Here is an 18,685-nt window from a genome sequence, read left to right on the forward strand (position 1 = left end):
AGATCTCAGAAAACTTAATAACCACCTTTTTGCATAACACAGCAAATACCTTATATATATTTTATACACCATTATAAATATAGATAGGTCATGCTTTATTACAATGTAATACAAGGCTTAGGCTTTTTTATTTGCTAATTGATACTCTTAAGCCTAAGGTTCCCCTCTGGAAAGGTGTCCTATATTTAAATGTAAGCCATAAAAATAATATCTAGCCAAGTGTTTTGTTTGATGTAAATCCAAGAAACGTTTGTGAGCATATACCTTGTTAAGAAATACTTACTAGAGTAATAAGTTTACCTTTGTAATATACTTTTTCTTATACTATTCAAGTTAGGATAAATATTTTTTTTATGTACCAATGTATGTGAAATTATGTTTCTGAAGAATAAATTAAAAATAAATGCACTTACAATTATTTAGCAAAGCTAGAGCCTGCTTACTCAGCTTAGTAATATAACATACAAAAAGTGCACCTTTACAATGTACAGCTTTCTGTATCAGAAATTTACTACAATCATCACATTGAACCTTAGGAAGAACGCTTACACTAGTTAAAATATTAACATTGTTGCTTGATAATATCACTGCTTTTTGAGTTGTGCATCAATGCTTCTTGACAAGTTTGGAATCATACGTATAAAGTACGCTGAGAATTTCTGGACCGAATGGAGAGGAAAAAACTATTATTTTATAATAAATTCTTAAGGATGTTCTTCCTGGGCGGATTTTAATTTTACAGCTTGTATCAAAGGTGACTAAGGCTAAACAATTGATATAGTATTAAAAAATTCAAAGAGCAATAAACTTGACTTAGAATTCTCAAGTCACGTGTACAGTATTTATTGCACATAATAATCCTACCAGTTCCTGTTTGTAGTGACATTCTGTGACGGTAGCAAATGATCATACTACTCTCTATGAATGGTTTATTAAGTGCATACATATTCGAAAAATTGGATTAAAAAACAGCCCTTTTAAAGAAAATACACACGCTGATTGGTTAAAAATCGTGTTTCTATTAAACAATTAGATTATGAGCTCGAGATTTCTATCGCGTGTTAACTATCACGCATAGAAATTGAAAGCGAATAATCTAATTGTTTTAGTATAAATCTACCAGTCGTTCAAAACTTTATCTAAAACCTCTTCACAGACACTTCAAAAATGGCATGAAGTGGCCGTCAATTTGTTAGCAAGGGCACACTGCTATGCTACTCACTATCTATCACAGAATAGATAGTGAGTAGTGTACGTAGCCAATCAGAGAACGGTGTTCGTGATAGAACGTTAGTAGATTTATACTAAAACTCAATAGAAACACAGAACTACATGTAGCAAGAGCTGTTGATGTAATGATGATGCGAGCAAAGAGAATTTACATTTTGATGATCAAAGTAAACAAGTTGTTTCCCTTTTTCGTCGCGGCATTTTCTAAAAGAAATAGAAACCATGTTCTTCGTGTTTCTATCATGTTATAGAAACACTCGTAAAAGTTTGGCAGAGCTCTAATAGCATTTCTCGTTCTCCCAAACTTCATGTTTCTATAACTCGACAAAACTCAGTACACATGTACATGTATTCTATTTCTTAATAGACCTCTTTAGCTTGGGCGGTTTGTTTTCCCATTGTAGACCACGTGATATTCTCCAGAGAATTTTTCTTTTATCTTTCTTAAAATGATTCATTCATGCACATGCGACTATTTAAAAATTTGAAAGCAAGAATTCTCAAGAGTATCATCACGTGGTCTACAATGGGAAAACAAACCGCCCAAGCTAAAGAGGTCTATTGTCTGTGAAACATTGCATATATTTCTACCATTACATAAAGAACTTACAGGGCACTCAAATATTTTGCTGCCTTTTTGTTATCATTAGCCTGTGTGTAATTAATGAAACATGCCATACAAATAGTAAAATACATACATCATAATTCACTTCCTTACATTTTCAGCAGAATGTGCTGTTCACTACAAGCAAACAGATTAAAAAATGCAAACACGATGCTAACAATGTCCTTTGCAACATACAATGTCTTAAGTTAGCAAGACGAGCTTTCCTTTTGCTCCTTTGCCTTCCATAATATCTCTGTGTGCATCTGAAGCGTGGCTCAGCTGATATTCACGTCCAACAATTGGGCTCAAAAAACCTGCCTGCAGCCCAGCTGCTATTGCAGATGCCATTTCTTGCAGCTCACTCTATAAAGTGTCATAGAAAATTAATACAGAAAAATACATTAATAAAATAAATTAGAAAGTACATTTCCTACCACTACTTTTTATATCCAATGTCTGCACAGCCCAACAATATAAAACTGGATATTCTGAAAGATCCATTTAAGATACATGTATGTAAGTCACTGTAATATTAGCTAAAAGCCTATGTTATCAATCATTTAGTAGATTTAACTTGAGAATCCTGTTTATTATAATATTAGTAGTAATAATAATAATAATAATAATAATTTTTAAATTTTTAAATCTTACAGGACCCCTTTGATAACAGTACTTTATAGTACTGATGGGTTAATCCTGTCTAAAGATTCGTTATTATTTATTATTATTATTATTAATATGAATAATTAATAATAGAAATTTAACAATTTATAATAATAGCCTCTTCAGTTTACAGCTCCTGTATGTACTTTCTTGTATGACAAAGAAATAATGAATAAGTAGACAAACGTAACTGTAGCCGTGAAGAACAATATAATTGTTAACTAGGATCCTTTTATTAAGATATCATAGTGTAAAGGATACTTTAACATACTTCAAGAATAGCCTGACTGTCATAAAAGATATTGTTTTTGATGTAATGATCTCACAAATTTTCATATCAGTACTTTAAAAGATCCTGTGTGTTGGATCCTTTAATTTAATGGGTGCAAATTTTAGTATAAATAACTCTAGAGAGTGAACATAAACAATGATGATCACCAGCCTGGTGCGATAATTTCACTCATATTTACTGCAGAATTTCTTCTTGTCACCCATCACCTTGTAATAAAAATTCCCATAATGTTAATTTAAATGCAAAGTTTTCTTACTTCGGTAGCTCGAGGTAAGAGAACACCAACAATGCTGCATTCCTTAGCCATGGTTTCTCTCGGATTAATTTCAATTGTTCCTCTGCTGCCAACAACCTAAAAAAATAACATGGCTAATCAATGAGTCCAGAGATTTTGTATATTTACAAATTTCTGGTTCAATGCACAGTTGTTTATTTCAATTAAACTCAATGTTTCACCGTTCTCATGCAAATTCTAAATAAGTTGTGGGATGAGTAGGCAGAGGCTTAAGTCTTATCTTCCTCACTGATGTTGACTGATGTTCTGAAACATGTACTGCCAATTATTAGAATTATCATTTCTTCCAATATTAATGTCATGCGTGAGGTACTAAATGTTATTTCTAAAACAGGCATACCCCTATGCGCCCTTTGTTTGCCACAAGCTTCAGATCTTTTGATAAACTGGCATTTGCTAACATTTCTATGATGACATCTGCACCATGACCATCAGTTGCATCCTGTAGAAAATAAAATAATATAAAATATCAATTAATTAAAAACTTTTTAATTTTAAACTTCATGAGTCATGTACATATTTTCAAAATTTCAAAATTTACTACATGTATAATACTAATATCACAATACCACAGTACCAAAATATTCTGAACATATCCATCTTGTCTGTGGTTAAAAGCCTTAAAGGCCCCAGCCTGTTTGACCACCTCTTCACCTTCAGCAGTTCCTGCTGTTCCCAGCACCTTCATTCCATAAGCTTTAGCAAGTTGTACAGTTGCTAAGCCAACCTAAAGAAGTAATCAAAGATGACATTGCCATCCTTGAAGTAACAAACACAATCTAGTTATGTAATTAAGTCTGAAGCATTTTCTGACATACAAAAACAAACGTTTAAACATTTTGACTAAATTATGTAGGTTTTTACTAATTAATGAATACAGAAGACTACCGGTCCTCAATAAAAACTGCAAGTACCTGTAATTACAGTGTAGGATTGTAATAAATATTAAGCTGCAATAATTTTTCCATTTCCCTCAGATTAAGTTTTTAATTGAACTTACTATTGAAAACACATCTCATGGGATTTTCCACACAGAAGGTAGTATGATAAACACTAAGCATTTAAGGATTTATTTCTAGCAGTACTGGTTTGCACTTTTTACATGGAATGCCCCACAGATGTTTTATGCAAGAATATTTTTAAATTATAACATCATGACTGACCCCAGCAACAATTATGGCAATTGAAATAGGTTTGGTTATTTGAATGAGTGATGCTTTAAGAAGTAAAAATCAAAAGTAAAAAAAAGTTTAAAATAATAATAATAATAATACTAACAATACTAACAATACTAACAATATTACTACTGCTACTGCTACTGCTACTGCTACTGCTACTGCTACTGCTACTGCTACTGCTACTGCTACTGCTACTGCTACTGCTACTACTACTATTACTACTACTACTAATAATAATTACAATAATAATAGAGCGGTTTTCAGTTGAGTGTCGTAAAACCAAAACCAAACCAATTACATACCAATTAAACTACTCAGCCAATTTCAAACTGTAGTAAAACTAAAACCAAAACCAAAGTAATTGTCTAATTACTTTTGCCACTCAAATGAAAACCGCTATTAATAATAATAATAATAATAATAATACTTACGACGCGTTAAAAAAGTTGCCCGCTCGAAGTTGAACGGTGGAAACTTGATACAAGCCATAAACACCTGGACAGTGTCACTCGTTAGATATGCAGGAGGAATACTTGAATGGAGGAAACAAAAACTTCGGGACCTAGACCGCAGAACAAGAAAATTGCTAACCATGAATCGACGGGACTGCGTGGCACGACTTTATGTGCCAAGGAAGGACGGAGGGAGAGGTTTGATATCAGTAGAGGATTGTGTCAATCAAGCAAAGATATCGCTAGAATGTTATGTCCAAACAAGCGAGGAAGAACTGTTAAAAGCCGTCAGGAGGGATGGGGATGAGAATAGAGAAACAGCTGCCAACTTTAAAGCGAGGAGAAGAACTGAAAGCATTCAAGACTGGAAAGAAAAGCCGTTATATGGACAGTTTGCAAGAAAGGGTGACGAACAAAGAAGTGAGGAAACATGGACCTGGTTAAAAGAAGGAAAGCTCAAGAGAGAAACAGAAGCTCTTATCATTGCTGCACAAGATCAAGCAATACGAACAAACTATATTAAAACGATGGTTGACAAGTCACAGAATGACCCGAAATGTAGAATCTGTAAGCAGAGTAACGAGACCATTAGCCATATTGTAAGTTCGTGCTCGAAACTGGCACAAAAAGAATACAAAAGGAGACATGATAACGTGGCTAGAGCAATCCATTGGGACCTGTCAGGAAAATGTGGGTGTGAACGAAAGGAGAGATGGTATGACCATGTTCCAGACAGTGTACTTGAAAATGAGGATTACAAACTTCTATGGGACTTCAGTGTGCGAACAGACCATGAAATAGGGGCTAGGAGACCGGATTTGGTGATCATTGACAAGAGAGACAAGAGCTGTCAGATTATAGATGTGGTAATTCCAGAGGATAATGGGGTGAGAGAGAAGGAAGATGAAAAAGTTAAAAAGTATCAAGATCTAGCAAGAGAAGTTCGAAAACTGTGGGGTGTGAGGACAAAGGTTATTGCAGTGGTAGTGGGAGCATTGGGATCAATACCACTGAGATTGAATGACAATCTGAGAGCCATTGAGGTGGGCATTCCCGTTGGACTGATCCAGAGATGTGCATTGTTGGGGTCGGCAAGAATTCTTAGAAAGGTGCTGGAGAGGTAGAAAGAAGAGAAAAGCAAACAAGGGGTGTTTCTTGGCTTCCCTAGGCAACTTGTTGTTGCCCGGAGCCAATGACGAAACCACCTTCAATATCATCAATAGCTGTGCGAATCTTTAATAATAATAATAATAATAATAATAATAATTTTTTTTTAATAAAAAGAGGAGTGTTTATTGTGACAAAAACTAGAGCTAAGCTTTACAAAATGCTATAATATTTACGTAATTTGATGTCTGTTAAACCTGTAAAACATGTTTCCGTATCTAATCATGATATCATGGTTACTACAACTAATACTAATACTACTATCATCATCATAACATTAATTAACATATTCCATACAAATTGGTATATACAAGGTAAAAGTAAGTAAAAGAAATAAACTATTAAAACGTATTTCAACAGTGTTTACATAATGGCTCCCTCCTGGGTTTCAATGTCAATATCGGTATATTACAAGGTAAAAGTAAATTAAAAGAAATAAACTATTAAGACCTATTTCAACAGTGTTTACAATAACAATAATAATATATTATATTATTATATATTATATTATTATATAATAATAATAATAATAATAATAATTATAATCATAATAATAATATTTATCCAGGGAGCCCACTCGCCTTGGCGGTTTTCAGTGGGACACTAGCCTACAAATCATAATAAAAATTAAAAACAAGAGGATAGATAAAAAATTGAAATTACGATATAAAGCTAATTTTAAGATAATTTAACAATTACATAGGGCATTATTTACGAAATTTTGCATTTTGCCTTAATATATAACTATGTAATGTAATATACTGCTATAAGTGCATGCACACAGTCCACAGATAAACAGATACAAACTGAATGTAATACTAAATAAAAAGTAGTATTTCCCTACTCCTCCACTGGCTCCGTGGACTAAAACTGTTTCTCCTGCCTTGGCATGTAGACTGTGGCATGAAATGAAATAAAAAAAATATTGTTAAACTTTGTTTCAAATATGTTGTTAAAAATTGGACTGACTGTACATAACAATCTGCAATTTTATCTGTTACTTGCACCAGTCTCATATTCTGATGTATAATTCGAAAACCCACCATTGAGTTCTTCGATCAGTAGCTAAAGAGTTATGATCCAAAATATGATTGATGACTATACGTATGGTGAGGAAATTACACATATTTTTGATTATGTTGTGATGTTGATATTGAAATTCAGGGTCCATAACTTCCAGCTAACAATATTTAAACTTAACACCAACCTTAAATAGTGTACCCCCCACCCCACCCTGAATGACTAATCCCAGGTATTTAACAAGAGAAATACAGTAAAAATGTGAGCAGCTCGCACACATACTGTAGATCTACAAATAGCATGTTAAATTGGACTGAACTTGGCTTATCTCCCATTACCTCTTTGTCTCTCAAAATGAAATGCTGACAATTGTCAGAAACTACTTAATAGTAAATTTTATTTAGAAATAATTGTTATACCCTATTTATGACATATTATTAACAAAAATCTCACCTTTGAAATAATGCTCTGTAGGCTGTGTAATAGGGTATATAGATGGCTGCTCCTTGACTGAAAGAAATGTTGTCGGGGATAAGATGCACACTGCTGGCCTTACACAAAGCAAACTCTGCATAAGTCCCTGTTAAGCTTCCACATACATAAACACGGTCTCCTGCCTGATGAGAAAAATCAGTCCACAATACTTAACCAAAAATTAACTTCTGATGTACTAAAGAAATACAAGTTGCACAATCAATATTATTATTATAGATGCGAGTCTATGAGCTGTGGATACAGTGAAACCCCGTTAATATGGTCACCAACGGGCCATAAAAATTTGGCCGTATTAATGGGGTGGCCGTATTAATGGGGTTAAGCGAAATTCACAATTGGTCTAAATTGAGTGACATCTTAACAGACATATCAAAATTGCACCTCTAAACAACTGTTCTTTTAACAAGCACCCAGAATGCAGATATAAAACTTAAAAAAATTGAAACTTCAATCAGTAAATACAACATTACAGACTGTATAAACAATGAAAAGATGAACATAACTGGTTAGAGCGGGAGTATAAACAGGGTAAAAAATTATAAAGAATTTATACAGGTTGGGATTTTAGAATGTGGCCGTTGGCCGTATTGACAGAGTGGTTGCATTAACAGGGTTTTCTTATATGAAAATATACGGGCATTTTGCTGAGACAAGAAAGACTGGCCAAAATAATGAGATGACCATATTAAGAGGTGACTATGTCAAACATGCATCTTCACATAGCGACATCTGTACAGCTAGGGGTGATCAGTGCCCCCTCTTGAGCTTGGTCTAACAGCTGCATTAGGTTTTGTTCTGTCTCAGTCACAATATGACTACATGTGCAAAATGTGGAAAATGTAGATGTTTGCCAATTATATATATATAACATCCATGGAAGTAGCAAAGAAAGTATTTAAAAATATCTGAACATGAAAGTTGATGCATAATTTGCAAAAAGTGAGGAATTTATACAAAAGTTTTAGTAGACTAATTAAATTGGTTTTGCTCATAACTTGTAAGCAAACCTTATGTTCTGAGTTTTCTCCGACAAAGTATCATTAAAAACAATCATTGAATTCAGGTTTTCGTGATATCCAGAATATCATCATGGTCTGATGGTAAGTGTTCACATCTTCTGAGCCTTTCATTGATCAGGCTTCATTGATAACATTGAGGTCATCTTTTATTATTCTGAATATCAAGAAAAACATCAACCAGTAATAATTGTTTAAAGTTCAGGTCAGCTTCTACAGTACATAATTCAATGCTGGACACTTCAATATTTCATTTTTTATGATTTTTACTCTGTTATTGCCAAGACTTTGCACTTAATGTCTTGTAACTCACTTTAACGTTTGTAACATTCTCGCCCACACTGTGTACCACCCCAGCACCATCAGATCCTGGTGTGTAGGGAAGTACTGGTTTAATAGCATACTTTCCAGTTGCGATATATGTGTCCACGGGATTCACACCAGCTGCCCCCATTTTAACCAGTACCTACAGTTAAATATAACAAGAGAAAGAAATAAAAGCAATCCTATTGTAATCTATAAACTTCACAAATTTAATACTAAATTTTCCAAGATGTTAGACAGTCATGAAGTAATAAAAATTTCCCAGTTGTCAGGGGCACCCAACGACCGTTTTCTCTCTAATGCTGTTAGATGCTGTTTTAGGCTATCTGGAGTACTTTTAAAGCGCTGTAGGTTAATTTTAGGTTGCACTAAAAAATTTTTATCTGTTCGGATATTCTAGGGGAACTTGAGTATTCTCGAATTTATTAGGGCTTTTTTGTCCATTTCCCGAAAACCTTAGGTCTTATCGCCTTTCCGAAAATGATAGCTGACCTTTTTTCGGTACTCAAAACGACATTTTCAACAGTCCGAAAACAACAGACATTAAATTTCTCATATCCCGAAAGTTCGAGGTGCCAATTCTCTCAAGAAAATCAGAGGGGATTAAAGGCCTTCCGAACAGATAATTTACCGAAACGATCCGTTGGGTGCCCCTGAGTTGTGGTAACACATAGACTGGCTCTTGACTCTCTATGTACTACAACATTGAGGTCCACCAACCACTCCCAACGTCCATTCCTCTCCGTCTCTGAGAAGGTTATTAAACGAACAGTGAACGAAGAAACCATGCTTTTAATGTTCTTTTTTTATGTTAACAAAGACAAATTTAGGAGAAAGATAAAAATAAAATTCTTACCCGTCCAATAGATACACTAGGAATGGGAACATCTGAGACAAGTTTGAGTACTTCGGGCCCACCGAACGACGACACGCGAATCGCCTTCATCGCATCAAAGTTAGAGACAGTGCGAGGTCTCTCGATTCCCTCTCGCTGAAAACAGATTCCGCCCGAAAGAAGAAACCCTCTCAAACTCTATTTAACACTTCCAAAACAATCGTAGCTCATGATTTACACCGCTTTCTCTTCGTCCACTATCCTTCAGTACCCACAAGTCTTGGTAAATTCTCGGCACCAGGGCTCTTGAGCCCTTGATTCTGCTCGCCGCGCCGATGGGTTTTGTGGTGGATGTTACAGCTAAGGAATGAACCAAGCAATTGGATGGTACTATTGGAACGAGGGATGGCGAAAGAAGACCGCCCACAACTTCTAAGACGACCACTAGCACTAACAGCACATCGACATCAGCATCCAGTAACATGGTTTATGCAAAAAGCGCCTTCACTGTTCCAAACACTATGGGTCATGATGAAACTGTAATTTGCAAACCATTGCACTAGTTTAGACTCATGAAAAAGTTCGACGTTTACCCGTAACCTTAACCATTATCGACTTTTCAGGCTTTAATTTCGCAGCTGATGTGATAAGAAAAAAACGGGCCAAACATTGACATGGCAACGGTATGACCGAATAAAACCGTCACTCATGATTTTATAACTCGAAAGAATTCAGTAACCATAATTGTAATCAGCATGTCAATGTTAAACTATCCGCAAAGTTTAAAAGTCAGGATTTAACCGTTCGTTTCTTAGTTATAAGCATAGCTGAAATAAGAGTATTTTTAACGGGTCATGAAGTTGGTATGGTAGCGTTTTTTGTCACGAAAATGGGCATAGTTCGTTTATCAATGACTTAAAAATAATCAGTCTATCATTAGTAACAAGAAACTTAAATTTAATACAAACTGGACTATACGGCCAAGCGTGAAACACGCCCAAAACTTAATTAACGCTTAAACATACGTCACCGGCGTATTTCTTATCATTCATAAGATTTCCGAGTCAAGTCATTTCCCAAACTAACGTTAACCTGTCATATCTGTTGTTACTACTATTTATTGAAGACAACAAGTTTCCTTTCTGAATCTTCTTTAAGGCCCCGTCCATACTACGAGGACGAAATTTGAAACTACGGTTAGGCCTACCGTCCACACTAATCCGTCACAAAAACGGAGCTTTTCGAAAACGCTCTTAAAACCAGAGGAATTTGAAAACACCAGCTTTGCGTTTTAGTGTGAACGGGAAACATTTTGAAAAAGCAGGTTTTCAAACAACGATGGCGTCTTAATAATCATGTGATTAACCCAAACAAGTGAGGCTGCACCCAAGCTTTTCTGTCGCCAGTGGTTGTTGCGTTTTCAAATTCCTCCAACGTAGTGTGGACGGAAAACGTTTGATTCGTTTTCGGAGTTAAAACTCCGTTTACAAATTTCTCGGGCGTAGTGTGGATGGGGTTTAAGTAATAACTGGTTCATCACGAATTTAACGTGAGAAAAAGCTAAACTAAAAGTAACCTTACTCACAATATCACAAATTACTTTTCGCTATACAATTTACAAGAGTGTAATAACACATGTAACTTGTTTTGAATCATTTATCAATTGAAACATTATGCAGCGTTTCCACATGACGTCAAGGCGACCATATTGATATTCCCAAGCAATGACATTTCTCTCCTTTTGGGAAATAAGTTCCTTCCTTATGTAGATTAGAAACTTCCTTTTATAAAAACATCTTTTGTTACAAATTAATCTATATAAGTTTAACTTATTAACGTCAGTTTTTTTCTGCGTCTGTCCTCTTATTGATGATAAATTGGGTCATAACATTGACAAAATGGCTGTGGAACCACGAGCCGCAGGCGAATGGTCCCGCACTAAACTTTGACAAAGTTATGACGAAATTTATGATCAATAAGAGGACAGACGCATAAAAAAACTGACGTCAATTTGTTTTTTACAATAATAAGACCCCAAAACGGTCAAATGCTGGGAATAAATGGAGGGAAAAGACGCCGTAAACTTGCCGTTAACAAAGATAAGTTCATTCTTTTCAAAATGACGTGAACATCGTCAATAGCTTTTCTCGCTTTTTGATTGGCTACTTGAAAAAGTCCATAAAATCTTATTGGTTGAAAAGTTGACAGTTATTAATTTAAATTAAAATTTTATCCGTCCGTACTCTTGTTGATGATAAAAATGAGCCAATCAGCACGCGAGAAATTAGACAGTTATTGTAAAATGTTTCTTTTAAATCACTTCTTTCACAGTTATGTCCTGATTCATTTAATACCATACTGAGCCACTGTATAGTTATCTAACGGGGCGAAACGACTAAGGCAAAAGCAACGTTTTCAGAATTAAAGTTCTTTTTGGATCCTACGTGATGAAATTGAGTTATTTTTGTTGATATGTAATGGTAATTGAACTGAGTGGAGTGCAATTTGGTCTGAAATCATACGCGTGATCTGAAATCACAAGTATGATTTCAGACTAAAATTGCGCGACACGAAGTTCAATTGCCACTTTATTAGATCCCTTTTGAAATCGTACAATTTTATCGTCTTAAATTTTAGATTTTTGGTGTATTGTTCCAGTAGCCGGAAACGCCTTTACGTCTCATTCAGTATGCAAAACGATGTCATGTGACGAAAACTCATTCATTCGCATCACTGAGAGCCAATCAGATTGCAAGGATAACCAGTGATTTCAAAATGGATGTAATAAAATCCAAAACGAAAATTAAAAATGACATGCAGTTGCAACTGCTCTTACTGAGCGAATCCAAAGGTTTAATGAGTAGTAGCTGGTTGGTGTGCTTTTTGTCAAAGCGTCATAACCAAAGTCATATTCAGCTTCGTAGCCGTTTCTTAGCTCAATAAAAGAAGCGGCATCATTAGTTTCTGTTATTCCAATCCCGTGATCAGCTCCTGAACAACCACTTCCACCATCCTTCCCACCTCCACCAATCATCATCACTGATCCATCATACCCGTCACACCAGAAGCCGATCCTGTTGGCGTTTTGAAGGTTTCCATTGCAATGACCTTTGTAAAACCCTTCGGTATACTGGTACTCACCACCAAAGGTAACCACGCAACTTCCCCGACACCGGTAATTGGACCAAACTTTTCCATTTCTAAAATCACCGTAGCTTGTGATTTTTGATCGGAATGTTTTTCCAGCCAAACAGGAGTGTGAGTAGGGTCATCACTACGCGTAATCTTCAACTCTCTGCCGCTGGTCAACCAAAACGCCGGCGAGATCATGTCAGCGTTAACAGTCGGATCAGTTGTGTTTCCAACAGCGGCATGACGATCATACCACCAAGTTCCTTGGACATCCATCCAATGTTTGTGGTCCTTATTTGAGAATCGAGCAATCAACGTCCAGCCCAGAACATCACAGTAGGCCTAATTAGGAGAGAGATGCAGAACGGTTTCACATATCAGAAGGGTTATTTTCGGTAAGAAAAAAATGATAACTTTCAATTTACATGGCTTTCTTAAACATGGAGTATGAAGAAGTAAATCTCAGAGATAGGTCTCCTAGCCTCGACAATAAAAACAGCGACAATAACAGCGAAAGCAACAAAGATGACAACGACAACATTTATTTTAAAATCATAGATGACCAAATTGAAATATAGAAACTATGAAAGGCTTATATTAAAGTTCCATATTTCCCCGACGTTTGACCCTAATAAATCTCCTTGACAAATATTAAGTCTTGACTTATAAAGAATATGAAATTTTGTCTTCTTTAAGTTGACAGGCTAATAAAATCCTATAAAACTGCGATAACTTAATCATGATGAAAACAAATGCAAGATACCCCAGCCGGAAACGTACTGCTAAACATCCTTTAAGGTAGCTCCCTATAGTGTTACGATCGCACGCGCGCTAAGGACGAAAGCTCAAGTAATCTGCGTGCGCTCTAAGGAGAACGTCAGTGTTTTTGATGACGTCAACATGAGCACAAAAAGTAAAAAGAAAAATCACAAATTTCATATTTTATGACGTCAACATGAGGACAAAAAGCAAAACTGACAATGAATTTTCTTGCGTTTCCTTCGGTCAAATTCCGTAAAATTTGGCAGATTGGTAGTAAGTAGTTTAGTTTAGTCGGAGCTCGTTTTTCAGGGAAATCTATAAGACAGATTTTTTGCAGCGGTAAAATTTGAAAACATCGAAAAACCTGCCTTTACAAACCCTACCTTTTTTGTGTTTAAAATTCGTATTTCGCTGGAGGTGATGTGCTGTAAAACTTTTGGAAGATTTCACCGAAGGACATTCAAGAAAATCACAAATAAAGTCATAAAAACAGTAAAAAACACATTTGTTTGGGTATTTATAATTCAAGACTAAAGCCCAAAATTTTAACAGAGATTGTAGCAAAACACTATTTAATCATTGGTTATTACATGTAATGAGTTTGAGAGGACTGGGTGTGAAAGCGAATGCAAAAACAGCATTCAAAACATAACACTTGCGCGCGCAACGCCATAAATGACTACCCTATAGAGCCACCTTAAGGGGTGTTAAAAAATGTCTGCATACGAACCAAGTGACCCATCAGGCCGGAGCATATCCCGGTGTCTGTCGCATGAAGCGACTAGGAGTATTCTACTCCCCCCTGGATGGGATGCTAGTCCATCGCAGGGTTACCCCTAGCATTAAGTTCGCCGGTACCCATTTATACACCTGGGTGGAGAGAGGCACTGTGAGAGTAAAGTGTCTTGCGCAAGAACACAACACAATGTCCTCGGCCAGGGCTCGAACCCGGACGCTCGATCCGGAGACGAGCGCACTAACCATGTGGCAACCGCGCCTTCCACAATGGGATGTTGATTACCACAAAATATCCACGAGTGGGCTTCAGCTTCGATAGATGACTAAACGTTGATAACAGTAGCCGGTTGCCATAAATTTGAATTACCTTGAAGAATTGATTGTTATTTGTGAGGTAGTGCTCCCCATCTTTCATTATACCGTTTCGTTTACTCCGATTGATTGTTATTTGTGAGGTAGTGCTCCCCATCTTTCATTATACCGTTTCGTTTACTCCGGGCTTCTACACATGATGTCCCCACTGAAAAGTAGAGGTGTAAGAGTACAATAAGATAATATGCAACACTCAGGTGAACCTTAAGGTAACATCAAGAATTATGCTCACGGTAACACCGATTGACTACTGTATAATGTTTGATATCATAGCGAAGAAAATGTGTCTTGCTTGCCGACATCCGATTTCGCACTCTGCCTACGTTTCAAATCGATCAACGCTCATCCAGTGATTTGTTTTCCAAATTTATTCACTATTTATGTAGCGCCCATAGACAATCCTCGGAACCACCTTGTACGATACGTTCACAAGTTAGAATCGTGTTCAATTGAAGGTTGAAACTCATTTGCTGAACCTAAAATTACAGCTATTTGCAATAGATTGTACTTGAAGTGGGCTCATCAAGCTCTTTTTGCGAGATGGGCACTGAAATGGAATTATAGACTGAAGAGAATCTAAATTGAAAGCTAAAATTCATATTTTCTATAACCGCTGAAAATTACGGAAATGACAAAGATCTGTAGGCAAAAGGAAGAAAAAAAGAATTTTCAAGGGAAGCTCCTGAGAACTGTTTGTGGGATTCTGCAATTACAGATTCTATGGCCCCATACAGAGAGAAAGAACCGTTGAATTGTGTTTGTTGTGAGGTTGAACTATTTGATAGTTAAATAAAAGCACAATTCAACCTGTCACTATTACTGAAGTGGTCGACCCTGAGAATCCAAAGTTGTTTGTTGCACGGCAAGTATATTTTCCAGCACTTTCTTCATTCACACTGCTTCGTTAAGGCATCCATGTTGTTGAAAAGCAGACAGTAATTTCAGGGACCGTTCTTCACGTGTCCACGACACTGAACCTTCAGCCTCACAACAGAGGGTCAAAGTGGATCCCAGATCCGCGAAAACTTGTGAAGGAGGTTTCTTCGTAAATATCGGCGGCTCTACAAAAAAAAGACTACGCATTTAATGCTTTATTTTGTGATTAAGTGTTATTAGTACGTTACCAATTGCTGCAAGAACTCATCAACTTCGTTGCCATTATCGAAAAGACCCATTTCTGTAAAATGTGCGTCACGGGAGGATAACTCAATGAAAAACCTTCCAACTGATTTCTATACTTCCTCGCGGCAATCTCTACAATAGCAGCTAAATCAAACAACCAGCCAATTGCCATCCACCGACTAGCCAGTCAGTCGATTAATCAGTAAGAGTAACAATAACAGTGACAAAGTCCACGAGCAACAGCAATAGCATACGTAACAGCAACAACAACAGTTAACCGTCATTTCTCCTGTGTTGCACAATAAAATTACATAAATTAGTGTTTGTTTAATACAAAGATAAAAACATGTTTACCTAAAATTTCCAGGGCGCTATGACTGTCTGCTTGTAACAGGTATTTCACTTACTTGCTTTGCTAACTAGTACGTCAGTCCGTCCGTCCGTCCGTCCGTCCGTCCGTCCGTCCGTCCGTCAGTCAGTCAGTCAGTCAGTCAGCAACACAGACAGTTGTCGATCGATAAAGTCATACTAGTGTGGGCAAATCGTAAAGCAAGTAGTAAAGGAAAAACCATTTGACAACATTTGAGCACACTGGAAGCATTTTTTCGTACCTCTGATTTCCAAAGTGCTGATAGCTCTGAAAATTCCGTAACCAGTGAACACCGAGCACGAGTACGATCCAGCATGTGATCGTTTAACGTTTTTAATATGAAGGACGTCGCTATTTTTCACTTCGTCAATTGAAGCACCTCCAAGCTTACGCCATGTTGTCTTCAATGTCGTGTGACCATCAACCCAACAGTAAAATACTGCTGATTGGTTGATAGAGACTTCCTGGGACACTGGAAAGATCCTTATCTTGGGTGAAACAACAAGTTGTCCTTTTGGGCCTCGAAGACCCATAGCGCCCCTGTTGCCTTAATCCCCTTTGAAGCCAATGGAGCCTTTTTCTCCTGGACGGCCCATCGCTCCAACATCTCCTTTTACTCCAGGAGGACCCACAGAGCCTTTCTGGCCCTTTTCACCCTTAATTCCCTGTGGTCCTTGACGCCCCTGCTTTCCACTTGGACCTTGAGCTCCAGCAGGACCCAAGGGACCCTGTGGGCCAGTTATCCCAGGGGCCCCTTTCTCTCCCTTGTATCCGGGATATCCGTGGGCACCGGGATCCCCCGGGGGACCCTGGGGTCCTACTTGACAAAGCTTGTCTTTGGCGGTGCAAACGTGGCTCAACTTCTTGTCAATTTCCTGGCGGACTTGCTGCAAAGATACTGTTGGTGCATTCGGTGTCTGAGCGACACCTCTTCTGTTTTTGTGGCGATGTCCAGAAACTCCCTCGAAGTTGTTGATAGCGTCTGTACCGTGCAAGATAAACACCGTTAAATTTGAGGTAATTGAGACATTTGCTCGAGACTTTATGATTGAGAATGAAGACGACAGCACAATAAACTGTTAATTTGGTCCGTCCTTAAACGTAAGCACCAATTACATATTAAGTGATATTGAGATTTGTTGAATGACGGGCCTGTTACACTCTCTAGCGCATGTACGGCAGTATAATATTTCATCCGTACTTTTTTGTCCGTCTTCTGGCTTCGGGCAGTAAAAACCTTTTCCAGTAGTATTCAAGAGCTTATTAATCATTTGCGAGGAGTTTCACAACATATTTTCTATTCTCATGGCACGATTTTAGAGAAATTTCATGTTCTCGAGGGGAGGGATGCGAAGTGGCTTGTTCAGTACAAAGGGTTAATGGCAGGACTGCGAGGTTTCAAATGACAGAATCTTATTACAAAGTTTATTATACTTCGTAATATCATTCAAATTTTATGTACCCAAAAAAGATAATTTACTTTCTCAAGACTTTCAAAATGTTCATAGTTTAAGGTGAGCTAAGGTGACTCGACTTGTATAAGAATAAGTGATTCTGCCTCTTTCAACATGAAAGGGATTTATTTATCTTACCTACGGAGCAGTCTTGAACTAACACACTTAATATAGCATATTCAACCAAACCCACCAGAGATTGCGTCGTTCCTCCTTGTACTCTTTCTTGTCGTAGGTATTGCATGTATTGCACTTGATTGTAACGTTTCTTGCACCATTCTCTGCAGTTTAGCCTCCGTGTCATCCTCCATCCGCTGAACGCGGTTTTGAAGCTTTGTTTCCATCGATTCCGCCTTCCTGTTCACGATATCAACTTCTACAAACAACAAAGCAGCGAGAACCAGCGAAATCACGGAAACAGCGAATGAAATTTTGTTGATTTTGTCGCTACAATAATGGTTCGAGTGTTTCTTTGCATCCGTGTCAGTATAATCGGTCATTTGACGGAAACAGCTTCCAATGTTGGTCTCAACTAATCACGAGACTTTAAAACGCAAAAGCATCCTTCCCAGCTAAATCTTTCTGCCTAAGGTATCACCTTTTCAGACTTCTTGACCTTCCTAATCTGGAGCTAATTTCAAAACCTCTCTGCGACATTAGGGGTGGTTAGGCACGGAGAGGATGGGGCTGATTGACAGCCGACTGCTGGTAGCCGGCCGTTTCTCTTAGGGTCCCTTGGACGAGTGTTTGGCGATCGCGAACGCAAAAGGGCGGTATGGCCGAGTACGGAAATCACCTCATAACCCCCGCTGAAGTTCGGGAGAAAACAAGACTGCTAGCAGTCTAGATTGACGGTTACTATCTAAGCTTGTAACACAAACTAGGAAAGATGATACAGCCAACAGTAAGGTTCTCGCCACATAACGTGAAACGTACTTTTGAAAGTCATGACCCCATTTAAACTTTTGGGGTTAGCAGCCGTTTCCTGTCACTAATTTCAAGGAGTCGTTACTTCTCGGTTGTTAAATTTGGCTTATTTAAATTGGGCCAAATTCGCACCATAAGCCGTCGAACAAAGTTGATCAGCAGAGGTATAATTTTATAAAGACACTTCTCCCTCTTACATGAACTGACTTCGTCATCGTCCCCAGCATTCCAAGT

The 18,685-nt window shown here is 37.3% G+C and overlaps 1 protein-coding gene and 1 pseudogene across 3 annotated transcripts in view; both read right to left on the minus strand.

The window, feature by feature from the left end:
• Positions 1–10,221, minus strand: part of LOC145495918 (zeta-crystallin-like) — a 163,477-nt gene extending 153,256 nt beyond the window's left edge. Inside the window, exons 1-8 of one of the 2 annotated variants that reach the window (XM_081475522.1) lie at positions 9,596–10,215; positions 8,729–8,881; positions 7,358–7,521; positions 6,729–6,780; positions 3,665–3,814; positions 3,428–3,529; positions 3,049–3,144; positions 79–2,200 (exon numbers count right to left, since the gene is read on the minus strand). In XM_081475522.1, coding sequence (XP_081331648.1) covers positions 2,039–2,200; positions 3,049–3,144; positions 3,428–3,529; positions 3,665–3,814; positions 6,729–6,780; positions 7,358–7,521; positions 8,729–8,881; positions 9,596–9,685 — 969 coding nt within the window. In that variant the 5' untranslated portion in view covers positions 9,686–10,215 and the 3' untranslated portion in view covers positions 79–2,038. Of the gene's footprint in view, positions 1–78; positions 2,201–2,998; positions 3,145–3,427; positions 3,530–3,664; positions 3,815–6,728; positions 6,781–7,357; positions 7,522–8,728; positions 8,882–9,595 lie in introns of those variants that run through there. The other variant, XM_081475528.1, reaches the window with a different exon arrangement.
• Positions 10,222–10,319: 98 nt separating this feature from the next.
• LOC145495789 (uncharacterized) lies at positions 10,320–18,655 on the minus strand (annotated as a pseudogene). The gene is made up of 6 exons (XR_014050470.1): positions 17,718–18,655; positions 16,312–17,052; positions 15,386–15,639; positions 15,055–15,085; positions 14,574–14,637; positions 10,320–13,048 (listed from the first exon to the last, which is right to left on the minus strand). The product of XR_014050470.1 is annotated as an uncharacterized LOC145495789 (transcript).
• Positions 18,656–18,685: the final 30 nt, after the last annotated feature.

Source organism: Orbicella franksi, chromosome 1 (genome assembly GCF_964199315.1).
Source record: "Orbicella franksi chromosome 1, jaOrbFran1.1, whole genome shotgun sequence".
Taxonomy (NCBI): Eukaryota; Metazoa; Cnidaria; class Anthozoa; order Scleractinia; family Merulinidae; genus Orbicella; species Orbicella franksi.